We start from the raw sequence: 13,840 nt of genomic DNA, 5'->3' as shown, positions 1-13,840 counted from the left end.
ATAATCATAGCAAACTTGTGGTCTAGCATTAGCAACAAACTCACAAGAAGTAACAGCATCAACAAAAGCAGTAGAATCAAGCAAAGACATAATACAACAATATAAGAAACACTTGTCGCACCAGTGACATTCCCCTCTAAGTCAAGTCTTCCGAGCTCCAATCTTTGATATGTTTTCATATATTTTATCTTCTTCCGTGTCCAACAATGCTGCCTTTTCACACTGCACAAACTTTTCTGACTTCTGTTCCTCCTCTGTCCTCTCTCTTTCTAATAATTGATTGACACCAGCTGCTGCTGAAGCTGAATTAGGCTCTCTCAGTCTTGCTTTCAAAATAAATGTTTTTGCATTTAGGCTTTGACAGCATAGTAAGAGTTACTGATTCACTCTTACTTTATTCAGATAGGCCTACCACCGAAATGGAAAAAGCGGCACTCCAAAATGAAGGGTGCAAAACTGTCTCAGATAAACGTTCTTATTAGTTGGGAACACCAAGCGTGACTCAAGTATATTTATCACTGAGCACCCACTGTCTCAACAAAAAGGCATCCAGAGGAAGGCGCTTGCTCTCACTCTTACTTTACTTTCAGTCAATTTAATTGTGACACTGTTAAAGGACAGATTTGTGTGCACTTAGTTGACCCTAGCTCTTCTGCAGGGCAATTTACATTGAATGAGCAGGCAGGGATTACGTTTCTTCGCTCAAGGACACTTAAAGATATGTGGTGTGGTCGTTAGTGAACACATTAACTGTCCAGCTATGCGATGGTCCACTCACCAAGTAGTCTCTTGACAGACACAGATCATTTTCAAATGCTTCCGCCTAAAGCGGGAATCTATATGGCGCAATGGTGATGCACGCCAAGAATAGCCGACCTGCAAGCTCACAACGTGCCGTGCCGTGCCGTGGACACGACACGTTGTGAGCTGGTACAGTAGGTCTGCTATTCTCGCCTGTTCTCAGCATAAATTAGGTTTAACAGTCTCTACTTCGGAAGTGCGCTGCCTGCAAATGTGCAGAAAATAGAGTGGCTGTTTCCCCCCGCCCCACTTCCGCTTCGCCTTTTGCTGTCATATAAGTCCTACTGTAAATCAAATTAGTCGAAGCCTGTCTGGCTTGCGGCCTAGCAGAATTGGAAAAAAATCATTTTTTAAAATATATTTTTGTGAACTGAAATGACAAACAGATGACAGCGTATTGTGTATAAGGTTTGCAAGGCGGAATTGCAGTCTCTCTGTACTGTAGCATTCAAAGATTGTGGAAGGGTTGACTGGCTTGAGAGACTACTCACCCAGAGGCCAGACAGATGTTGCTGTTTTTCCCGGATTGTAACGCTGAAATAATAGTAGGCCAGGACTGCCTAATAACAGCATTGGCAACAGAAACAGCGGTTGCTACTGCTAATTGCTTAAGACCTAGAATTGATGAATACTGACAGGTGATATTTAAATGACTAAGTAAGCTGTTGACTACTAATAGGTGATGTGCAATTTACTCATTAGGCCTACTTGCAGCTAATAGCAGGCAATTAGAAAGCAATTTGTGGGGACATTTTAAGCCAATTGAAAAGACAATGTGGGCACTGATGTGAGGACATGTGTGCGTGTGCTTGGCTGTGTGTGAGGAGGGATCTCTACTTTAGACAGTCTTGATATTTTCCAGTGAATGATTGTCCAGTGAGTGTTCAATTAGTCACACCACATTTGACCATTTATTCCACTTTCTTGGCAGTATGGTCTCTTTAGATTATATTTTCCAGCCGTAGGAGTGTAGCATAATCAGACAGAAGCAATATGCAAGCATAACTAAACTTAATGTGTACAAATGGACCATCTGAGGTGCAACTAACTCGCTAACATTGTCAGTTGCCACCATTCCTACCATCTCGATTTAGCTCTGGCTTTGGCAAGCAGGTTGCTATGAATAATGTGAGGAAATGTTAAAGAATAAGATAAGATAAAATACAATAAATGAATAGATCAGTGGTTCTGAAACAGTGTGTCAAGGCATTTTGTGACAACCACACATTATTATTGCAATATAAGTTAAGAAGCATTCCCCCCCCCCCCCCCCCCCCCCCCCCATTATCAGTATACTTTCATCACACACTCAGTACTTTCATTTCACAATACAGAGGCAAATTATATACCTTAAACATTTGGTCTACACATTTGCATTTACAGTATTTTCAACCTGGTGCCCCTATTTTGTAGCCTGACACTCAGCCTGAATTGACAATCGCCAAAACAAAAATTTAAAGGGGTGTGGCTAACGATTCAGGCTACCTATTTTGGTTATTATAAGCAAAAATGTAAATTTGTGTATTTCTTTAATCACACAAAAATAGGGGAAGTAGGCCCATAACATTCACATAGAACACACATAAGCTGTGTCCCAATTAAGGAGCTGCTTACTTGGAATGCTGCAGTCTTGGAGGAATACAGTCCCTGAGTTTGCACTTCTAGTACCCTTGGCTTGAGGTCTATGTTTTTTTTAAATGGGTTAGATGCCTGAAATAGCGTCCAAGCGATGATTTTCACATTTTGTTCAAAGACGTAAACTACATCAGTGAATGTCCCACTCGTTAATTTTGAAGCTTTTACATCTCTTAAAAAAAGACGTGTGGTGAAATGAAGTCGCTAAATGGCCGCAGAGGTAGTCGGGGACTAAGTCGTCACGCTGGCTGTGGTGGTGGTGACGTTGCGTCTTGTGATGTGGTGTACGTTTATAGTCTTTTTTACATCTAGCGATTGCATTTACACTTACACGGACCGAAATAATAAATAGGGTTGATCTTTTGTGAAGATTATCTTGCTGAACATCATAATCTTTTATTTGCCAAGGAGTTTATGTTTGGCAGTAATACAAAATGTTATGCAAAACATTCTCTTTCTTCCTGCAAACTACGTCATCCCTGGATCGCTCTGTAGTGTTAGGGCTCAATAAATCAAATAAGTGCCAACCTGTAAAGTCTGATTTATACTTTGTTGCGTGCGGGTGTCGTGCACCAAAAATAGCCCATCTACAAGCTCACAATGTGTTGCATCATGATGCGCTGTGAGCTTGTAGATCTGCTATTTACTATACTGTATATGACAGAGTATAAATTAAGCATTGGTGCTGTGTAAGCCCATTCATAGGTTGTGTGTGTGTGCACTGCTAACATACTCAGCAGAGAGGGTGGAGGCCAATAGTCTGTACTCAGCAGTAACAGCAGCAGCAAGAAAACAGAAAGCAAATATTGAATCTTATATTTACACTTTTTATATACTTTGTCATATTACAGGTACAGGTAACCGAAACACTCAGTATATCAACCTAGTCTGACTCTTTTTCCCCACGCAATGCTCGGTTCAAGTGGCCCAGCTTGGTGAGAACAGTCGGTACCAGCGAGGCAGAACACTCGGCCCACTCATAGAGAACAAACCACATCCCCTTATATAAAGTTGGTGAGAACTGACTACAGCCCCTTATATTAAGTTAGGAACTAGTTAGGCAAAAACTGTTAAAACGAAGCCACAAGAGGTACCGCTGAGTGAGCTCAGGCAAGCGAGTCGCCGTGCCAACCGCTGACTCAGCGCCATCGAGTTCTGGTGGCCAGAAATACCTCGCGGGTCCGACTGTGCCGAGGACACCGGATTTGACTGGACAGACAGTTCAGAGGTTGCCGGATTTAACTGGGTCCGACTAGGTTGGTGTTCTGACCGTTCTTGTATGCATATTACAGTGTCACCCAAAACGAGCAAAAACATCCGCTCACATCCGCGCCGTAATTGGGATGCATTGTGAGCTTGTAGTTCGGGTATTTTAGTAATTTTTTAACAATTCGTGTGACTGTGGGTTTATAAATATTGAACCAATGAAAAGTATTAACACAAACTTGTGACTTTTAACTACACTGGATTCATTGGAACACAGGTTTTCCATTTCCTGTAAAGAAACCAGCTTTGGACATACAAGGTTTCCCCCGACAGGCGACAAAATGAGCAATATGTGAAAAATGGTGGGCAGCTCACTGTGATGCAGTGTAGTAGCAGTGCTGGTATTAATGGATTATAACAGCAGGCTGCACACTCATTCAAAAAAACGCATTTGAGCATCCAGAACTCTGTACTGTCCCAACACCCAATAGCATGGAGCATCAAAATGATCTATGAGGTGATTTTCTTTCTCAAATCATCCTGAGGTTCTTTATTGTTATTTAAGTCTTCCCTCATTTCACACACCGTAGGCTTAATGTCCTCTCTCTGGAATCCATGAGAATTATGATGCCGGCAACAGGTATATAAAAAATTTACCAATTTACCAGTGGCCTGACTTGGCCTTTTTTTTCCTCTTCTCTTTACCTGAATGAATAAGCGAAGCCTTCAAAGTAAGTTTTGTAAAAAACGAATGCAATTGGGAGTATAGTGACTCCCAAACCATTTAGAGTCAGTGTGACTGCTATACATCACATTTGAAATGATGGGCTGCAGTGCAACTATCGATTATTCTATCGATTACTTTTTCACATCGAAATGCCATGCCTTGTGAGTGTGCAGATCTGCTATTTTTGCAGAATAAGCTAAATTAAAAATGTCCCCATGAAAATCAATTATTTATTATTAAAATCGATTATCGTTCATTTGTTATCGATTAGTTTGATTAAGTGATTGCACCCAAATCTCAAACCAAAGTTGGGCCTGCATTCTGCACATCCACCTACTGTAGATCAGTGCTATTCAACCTGCTTTTTTGCTATTTTGTTTGTTCCAAAATAAGAAACTTCATAATTTCATCATTAATGATTCCATGACAATCTTTTTGTTCATTGAGGTTTGGTCTTATAGATGGGAATTTGGCTCTTTTATGTGCGTTTCCTTACTTTTTAGACAGTAGTGTGTTACAAAACCATTATTAGGACCGTCATTCTTAGCTTGTGGCCTTTGGACTTTTGGTATTTTGCTGAGTGGCCCCTGAGCCATGTTAAGTTGAGTAGCCCTGACCTAGATTGAAGAGTCTGAAGTATGAACTTTGAGGAAGACTAAATACTTTTATAAATGTATAGTAGGCTAATGTTGAGCTGCTACTGAGGCAATGGATGTTTAAATGAAAACTCCCCAAATAGTTACAAAAAAAAGAGAGAAAGGTACAACAATAAAATGAAACAGGTCGTTGACATACTACTTGCTAGAACTTTGCATATTACCAACAAATCACAGCGGTATTTGCATAGCGCCCGTTATCTTGTCCATAAATCACCCAGTCCTTTACTGTTATCTCAGCACTAGATCACAAAGCGCTACGGTGAAATATAGCAGCCTGAAGGAGACAGGGCTGTGCTCTGAGCTTGCTGTGAAACAGACTGATGCTGAATTATTCAGGAGAGTCATTTCTGTTTGCTCATGGAGGCGTGCCAGCGATGGCTTGTGTGCCACAGACTGTGTGTCGGGTGTATTTTGGATCATGTGTTTGTATTAGTCCAGTCTCTATGAATTACACTGCATGAGAAATTGATGTGGCTGCGTGCTGGATAGTCCTGCTAACGTTGGTGCCCCATTGCAGGCACGTGCACACATAGACATCAAAGGGGGCTTGAGCCCCTGCCCTTTTATCAGTCTGTAAAAAACGTGCCCTCTCCAGACCATGAATGCAGTTTTTACTATGGTGAAAGAAATGCAAATGTCCTCTTTCCATGCCATACCTGAAGGCAGCATTCAAGAGAAGTGCCTTGTCCAAACTCTCCTGAACTTGAATGCAGCAGCATCTTATGTTGAAAGAATTGCCCTCTCTGTGTAGAAATCCATGCCGTACGCCACATCTCCTGAATTGACTTGATTATGCTTAGTTCAGTGTGGTATCAGGCACCGAAAACAGCCGACCTCTAAGCTCACAACACATCGCAGCGCGACGCGTTGTGAGCTTGGAGGTCCGCTATTCTCGATATTTTCACCAAAAGGCCCTTTTCGAAATGTCTCTAACATTCTCTGCACGTCCCTGCCCCATTGTGCTTGTGCTCCAGGTTATTAAGATCAGCGCTCTGGGACACAGGAGGAGGATCATTGCCTCACTAGCGGAAAGGCCCTATGAAGAGGCACCGTCCAAGTCCAACCGGCTCTCCAATATGATGGTAAGAAGTGGTAGCTGTGCTGAGTTATATGCAGTGAAGAGATACATTTACTTGAGTACTGTGCTTAAGTACATTTTTTGAGTACCTGCACTTTACTTGAGCATTTGTGTATTTTCTCTTTTATTTAAGGTTTGCTTTTGGGATTTTATGCCTTTATTGATAGGACAGTAGACTGACAGGAAATGGGGGAGAGATGGGGAGTGACACACGGCAAAGGTTGTCCAGATCAGGAATCCATGCCTATGTGGCAAATGCCTAAGTGGTATGCGCCTGGACCAGTAGGTCAGCGGGCGCCCCGAGCTTTTGTGTTTTTGTATACTTGACTTGAAATTGTATACTTGACTTGAAATTGTACTTCTGACTCCACTACATTTTCAGGAAGGGAAAAAGTGAAGTGATAATGAATTAACCACTTTTCAAATAGCAACGTGTCACGATGCAACGCTTTGTGATCTTGTAGATGTGCTCCTTTTGCCAAATGTTAGTCCCAGAATAGAAAAAAGGTTCTGAGAACCTTATCTGAATCTCAGCCATAGCGTATGGAACAAATACAGAACCAAAGACATTTAAAGGCACGGCACAGTTCACTTAGTTCTGGTTAGGGCTGTCCTTCCTTAGCCTGGAAACAGACGAATACGCTGGTGCAAAAATAATTGCCATTGGCGGATTTGTGTCTGGCCCCGCTCAATTGTGAATCCATTTCCTCACCCCGAAGAGTTGGGTGACCAATCAGGGCCCAGTATTGGTTTGGTCTAATTGTGTCCAGAGCCATTTGTAACCTGTCCCTTGGGAGAAAAAAAACTCCCATATAGAAGTACCAGACTCATATCCACGCAGTGATATAGTCTGGCTATGCAAGGCTAGTCCTTCCTATCCTCCATATTAAAGAGGTACTGTGATGCTTTACAGTTTATTATTTATCCACAGCTGGAAATAATCCTCTGGTACTAGTGTTGGTGCCACGTTCTAGACAAACCTACAGGAAGACATTCTTTAACTTAAAATTATAATGGCATTTTGTGTCAGTAATCACTCTGTGACAGTATGTACAGCGTTAAACAGTGGCTATCACATTCTGGAATTAATCTCTACTCTCAATAGTCAAGCAGATTTATCCTGGACAAAAGAGAACAGAGAATCTCCACTGAGGATGTCCCTTTGTTAAGGATTAATCCTGGATGTTGACCAGGAATAACCAGTGTGTGTGTGTGTGTGTGTGTGTGTGTGTGTGTGTGTGTGTGTGTGTGTGTGTGTGTGTGTGCGTGCGTGCGTGCGTGCGTGCGTGCGTGCGTGCGTGCGTGCGTGCGTGCGTGCGTGCGTGCGTGTGTCTGTGTGTTTGCGTGCGTGCGTGCGTGCGTGCATGCGTGCGTGCGTGCGTGCATGCGAGTGTGCTTGTGTGCGTGCTTGTGTGAGTGCGTGCGTGTGCACCCGCGTGTGTGCATATCCCTATTCATATAACGTATTTGCGTACAACACTGAATAACCACACAAAAAAACATTAAAGCATTTTTGAGGATAAAAGACAATAAAATCCAGGACTCGTTTAATTTTGTGGTGTGTGTGTGTGTGTGTGTGTGTGTGTGCGTGTGTGTGTGTGTGTGCGTGCGTGCGTGTGTGTGTGTGTGCGTGGGTGCGTGCGTGCGTGCGTGCGTGCGTGCGTGTGTGTGTGTGTGTGTGGCGTCCCTGTGCGCACGTGTGTGGGTGCGTGCGTGCGTGCGTGTGTGTGTCTAACAGTTCCACGACCTCCTGTCCCAGACCACGTCGCCTCTCAGCCAGATGGACCCGTACACCAGCAGGTCCATGGACATGCTGCTTCCTCCCAGCGAGTCTGGTCGCAGGAGGAGAGGACTGGACCTGGACGCTACTGCATCTCTGCGCTCCTACAGCGAGAGACCGCGCTCAGTAGTCAGTCGTCACCCCTCCTCCTGTTCACTGTGCTTCAACCTCTAAAGCCAGTGTTTCTCAAACTTTCAAATTTCAAGGTTTCAGGTTAACTCTGTACAAATCGAACCAAATGGACCCGTTAGGGTTCATTTGGTTCTATTTGTACACCGTCAGAGTTACAGACTTGTATGGGTCCATTTAGACCCCCCTAAAGGAACCCACAGAGTCCATGGAATCGACTTTGAGAAACACTGTCTTAAGCCATCTATACTTTGTAAACTGGACATGAGTTGCCTCAGTCTGTACCAGGCCTGGAATGTTATCATTTTAGGGGCAAGGCCACTTGGACTTTGGTGTTGTCCATTTTTGAGGGCACAAAGGCCAAATGCCAGGGCAGGAGGAAGGCCATCAAATAAAACATGTTTTAGTCAATGGAAAGAATTTGTTGAATTTAAGTGTTAGGGATGATAACCTAATCTGCAGTGAAATGGATAAATGATGGTATTTACAATCTGATCCATGCTCAGCCCTGCACCAATCTAAGTCACTGGATTGTTTTAAAGATAGGGACTCTGGGTAGTTAAGATTTCAGAATCACAACAAAAGACACTGGTGTCTACATATTGACAAGAAAGAGACAGGAGTAAGTGGTACAGTCAGCTGGGGCATTAAGGCCACTGTGGTCATGCCATTTATTTTAAGGGGTACAAGGCCAAACTGAGGGCCTCCATGAAATCCCTGCCCTGTACTGTACTTGGTGTGCTTTTTTTCCTCCTCTGCACCACCAACAATAGCTGATCTACAAACTCACTCACTGTGTGTGCTTGTGAGCTTGTAGATCTGCTATTTTGGGCAAATGGATAAATTAGGACTGAAGATTGTATTGTGTAAATTTAAGATAAGTAAGTTTTGAATATGTGGAGCTTCAGTATCTTTTCTGCAAGCTCCAACTATAGCAAAGTCTCTACTACAGATAATATATGTAATACAATACAATACAGACATACTGTATATGTCATACAGTATTATGTTTGCTTGGCTAGCAGGCTGAAAGTAGAAGCCAGAGAGAAACTAATGAGATGACGATGAGAGTTCAGATGAAGGTTCAAGCCACTGCAATATGTTGTGGCTCTGTTTGGAAGTGCATGACTGCACCTGTCAATGTCCATGCCATGAAATGTCAATGTGTATTATTGCTGCTTGCTGGAATTGTCGCGATTATTAGCAATGGCTCACTGAAGCTCTGTCATCCGATGTTAAAATGAAAGTTAGTCGCTGAGAGAATACAACGTCCTGTTGTAGCACATCTTTTGATCCTCTGATATCTAACTCTATCTGACATCTGATGTTAACCTAAAAGCAAGAATGTTTGCACCATCTATTGTACTCAGCCTGAGTGTCCTACTGTAAGATATAGATAGATAGATAGATAGATAGATAGATAGATAGATAGATAGATAGATAGATAGATAGATAGATAGATACCTTTATTATCCCAAGGGGGAAATTCAGTTGTCCAGTTGTAGCACAGCAGTATACAGTTATTTACAAAGTTACAGAGAAGTAGGAAAAGATAGATAAGAGTAAAAAACAAGAGCAGTACAGTACCAAAAAAGAGAAGGTGCATCAATAGAGGGGGCGAATTAAATATAAGTATATATACATAAAGTCAGTGTCTTACAAAAAGAGACCAAAGCAGGCAATGCTAGTTAGTGCAACAAGTATCTCACTGTCATTGTTAAACAAGACAAATACTCAGAAACTACCAACACAACCTAATAGTGCAATGTCGAAAAACAGTGCGAAAAAAACAACAGAAATAGCTCAGAGCAGAAGAAACTAGGCAGCGTGTCACCGCAAGACGCACATGAGCACTCTCCCTGGAAGGTCCTTAGAGGTCAAAGTCAATACAGCAATAGTTCCAACCTAATAGTGCAAAGTAAAAAAAACAGTGCGAAAAAACAAAACAAAAAACAGCTCAGAGAAGAAGAAACTAGGAAGCATGTCACCGCAAGACGCACATGAGCACTCTCCCTGGAAGGTCCTTAGAGGTCAAAGTCGATACAGCAATAGTTCTGTCAGTCTAAGTTAGGAAGGAAGTCCTTTTCAGTCGTCCGTTATGTGTCTCGTTGTACAGCTTAAGGGCAGCCGGTACAAAAGATTTTCCTAATCTCTCGCATCTCCGTCCTGGGTCCTGCCCAAAGCAAAATGCTCTTTATCTGTGGATTATACAAGCATTGTCAGGGCACATGTTTGAAAAAGGGTGAATTGAATTATGATTAGTTTCCCTGTAACTCAATCGATAATTCTTTTTGTAGTTGTTCTTTCTTTCCTTCTTTTTGAGAATATCCACCATCCTTTTCATCCCTACAGGATAGACAAAGTGATCGACAACGAGAATCTCGATTAAACCTCCGGCCACCGAGCCAATCTGCTACCTATGCCACGGTGTCAGCCTGGCACCACCAGCCTGAAAAACTGATCCTGGACTCCTGTGGGTACGAGGCAACCGTAAGTCACCTCCATGCTCTCTACCATAATAGACTGACCAGAGTATTCACAGTTGAAGTGGTCATGACATCAAAAAATAAAAATATATAATTTTGTGGGTTTTTCCATGTTTCCAGACCTCAATTACACCCCCAAAACAATTTAACATTCAACATTCAGTGGTTCTTCTGTAATCTGTAGTTTTTTGAATAATTAGAGTTAATTTTCCCCATCATCATCCAGGGGAGGATGTGGTTGTGTAGGGGAGGGTTTATCACCTTTAATGTTACTTTCCACTGTGTTTGTATCGTTCCAATGCACCATTTACCAGTTATCAGTTCAGTTGTTGCGTTCACCCTCACCTATAATCACACCCTCCCCTGGATGATGATGCGTACATCCAGAGGCAAATTAACTCACTTTTCTGAGCCTAATTATTCCAAAAACGAAGGATTACAGAAAAAACACTGAATGTTGATTTTTTTTTTTGTGTAATTGAGGTCGGGAAACATGAAAAAAGCCACAAATGTCATGGCCCCTTTAAGCAAATCGTTAGAATGGTGGTGTTGCTGGTAGATCGAGAAATATACGCTAGGCCTAATCTCTGGAAAGGCTGAGATGTAATTCTCTTTATAAAGGCCTTGTGTTTGTACTATCTGCAATTCACCTATGTGCTCTCTTTTGTGCTTAACGTGACTGTCTGTCTGTCTTCTAGTACCTAGGATCAATGATAATCAGGGATCTACGAGGGATTGAGTCCACTCAAGAAGCTTGTGCTAAAATTAGGGTAGGTCTGCCTGGTTCTCTTCTCTCCCTGTAAAGATCATGCCCACAGTCCTTTTTGAAATACTGTAGTATACTATAAGGTGCTTTTAAGTAGTACACAATACAAGTAAAAAAGCAATAACAATGGCACTCACATTCTTTTACAAAAACTAATAGAATACGCAGAATCACTTGGTTGAGGTACTGGGTTGAAAAGTAACATGAAGAAAAAGATTAAACCTGCACACTCATATCGTCGTTGTCGGGTGGAAACCTTGTACTGTATGTCCAAAACTGTTCGTTTTTATCACTTATCACTTATCACAAATTACTAAACTAGTGAAAACAGCCGATCTACAAGCACACAACGCCTCGCATCGCGAAGAAAACGTACACATTTGAAACTTGGAGATACAAGGTTTCTGCCCGACAGTGACGATATGCTCCAGTGTAATTTATTGACCACGTATTGAGCCGAGGCTCTTCATCAGGTCAAACTCACTAAGTTTGACCTGGCGGAAGAGCCTCGGCTCGATATGTTGTCAATAAATTATACTGAAGAAAATGAGTGTGCAGGTTTATTCTTTTACTTAAATTGTTTTACAAATACAACAAGAGTAGGAAGGGAAACACGGAAGTGGTCATTATTTGATGAAATTGGAAGTCTGTGGGACCACCCACCAAGTTTGTGGCATTTAGCATGCTGGGAACTGGAGTTATGGCTGTATAAAGCCCAGCCAATAGGAACACAGAGGGGGCAGGGCTTAAGCAATTACAGTCCGTCCCAATAGGAACACAGAGGGGGGCGGAACAATGGTGCACCTGTGGCACCCAGTGCCACACGTGTTCCCTGGTGACCATTGTGACGGCAGACCCCTGACAAGACTTGGTGCCAAGTTTGGTGCGGATCGGAGCAATGGTGTGCCTTGCAGGTCTGCATGTTACGTTTGTCACGTCCACCCGCCCGCCCGCGCACACCCACCCTCTAGGCAATGTTAATGTAGGATGTTCTGTAAAAGTTGCAGCGTAAGCTCATCCTGCTAGATCGATGCTCATCATGTGAAGTGAAGTGTTGCGAAGTGTTTTTCCAATGGATATCTGCTGTGCACTCATGCTCTCACTGGTTCTGTTTACTATAGAAATCTAAGGATGCCAGGAAGGGTCCTGTTGTCATTCTGTCCATCACTTATAGAGGCGTCAAGTTCATTGATGCAGCCACCAAGGTAATGTGTGTGTTTGTCTATGTATACACATGTAGAGTACACACACACACACACACACACAGTCACACACAACACACACACACACAGTCTCACTCACACACACACACACACACGCACGCACGCACGCACGCACGCACGCACGCACGCACACACACACTATGGCGGCTTTATCGTGCCAGCTAAGCGAAGCGACGCATGTGTGCCAAATGGCTTTTTGTTTACATATGCGTGCGTGCATGCATGCGTTAGTTGTGCTCCAGTGGCACTCCAGGGCACACGATTGCGCTGTCTTTGGTACGCGTCACGCGTCCTGTAACGATGCCATGCGCGTCTTTGGTACGCGTCACTCGATGCCATGCAGCCAACGAGGTACACGTCTCGTGTCATGTAAAAAAAAAAAAAATAAAAAAAAAAATATGTAAATGTACTGTGATTCTTATATCATTTGTTTTAAGCAGTAACTCATTCCAGTTCAAATACAGACCAAACCATTCAATTCTATGCCATTGCCATCCACTATTGTTGCCTGTTCCGTTGCATCTAACAATGCAGATCTAATAGTTTAAATATATTTTACTCTGTTGTGAGTAAAAATGAATCTGATTATTATAGAAGAGGGCTTTGCACATAAAGAGTGCTGCTGCATTATATCCTATATTAATTATATGAAGAAGTAATCCATTATTTGGGGTGACGACAACCAGAATGCAGAATAGACTATCATTAGTTGGCTGAGAATAATGCCACAATGGTTTAAATGATCTAATGTAACTTTGAGAAGCGCAGAGCTGGTCAGAGTCCAATCAGACCAGCTGCGGGAGCGCTAATTGGGTTGACTCGTTGACCTAGGCCTACTTAATTGCGCTATTCGGTGTATAATTGAAAAATGGAAATGCAATGACAGTAGGCCTATTAATTCATTTATCAAAATATCAAAATTCATTCAATTTGTCCACACATCCAGTGTGGAAGGAAGACAGACAGACAGACAGACAGACAGACAGACAGACAGACAGACAGACAGACAGACAGACAGACAGACAGACAGTGATTTATCCAGATGCTTTGCCATTAGGCTACTCACACGGAGTAATGTAATGAATATGCTGACAGACAGACAGAATAAAAAGAGTCCACGAATAGGCCCGCACACTGCTCATAATGCAAAAAAAAAAAAGAAAAAAAAAAAATCCTCCTCGGCTGCGCGATCCCGCCAGCAGCGTCAGTTCTGCAAATGAAGGTATGGTAACATGGCTGTTGTTTTGCAACAAGCATGATGAATTCATTTTAAGAAGTACATTTTATTATTTTCTCCTGTAATCAAGGTACGGTAGCTACCATACCCATGTGCTACTACTCCACTCGCTG

General features: G+C 42.5%; 1 protein-coding gene across 1 annotated transcript in view; it reads left to right on the top strand.

The window, feature by feature from the left end:
* The window catches only part of anks1ab (ankyrin repeat and sterile alpha motif domain containing 1Ab), a gene marked incomplete at its 5' end in the record, with an annotated part of 82,296 nt that overhangs the window by 49,273 nt on the left and 19,183 nt on the right, over nt 1–13,840 (top strand). The window contains 5 exons of the mRNA XM_080728297.1: nt 6,003–6,110; nt 7,845–8,015; nt 10,368–10,505; nt 11,200–11,271; nt 12,389–12,472. Of these exons, the coding sequence (XP_080584423.1) occupies nt 6,003–6,110; nt 7,845–8,015; nt 10,368–10,505; nt 11,200–11,271; nt 12,389–12,472 (573 nt within the window). The remainder of the gene's footprint in view (nt 1–6,002; nt 6,111–7,844; nt 8,016–10,367; nt 10,506–11,199; nt 11,272–12,388; nt 12,473–13,840) is intronic.

The sequence above is a fragment of the Nannobrachium achirus genome, assembly GCF_963921795.1.
Source record: "Nannobrachium achirus genome assembly, chromosome: 6".
In the NCBI taxonomy this organism is placed as follows: domain Eukaryota; kingdom Metazoa; phylum Chordata; class Actinopteri; order Myctophiformes; family Myctophidae; genus Nannobrachium; species Nannobrachium achirus.
The sequence above is the reverse complement of the archived record's forward strand: the minus strand, read 5'-3'. Positions and strand labels throughout refer to the sequence as shown.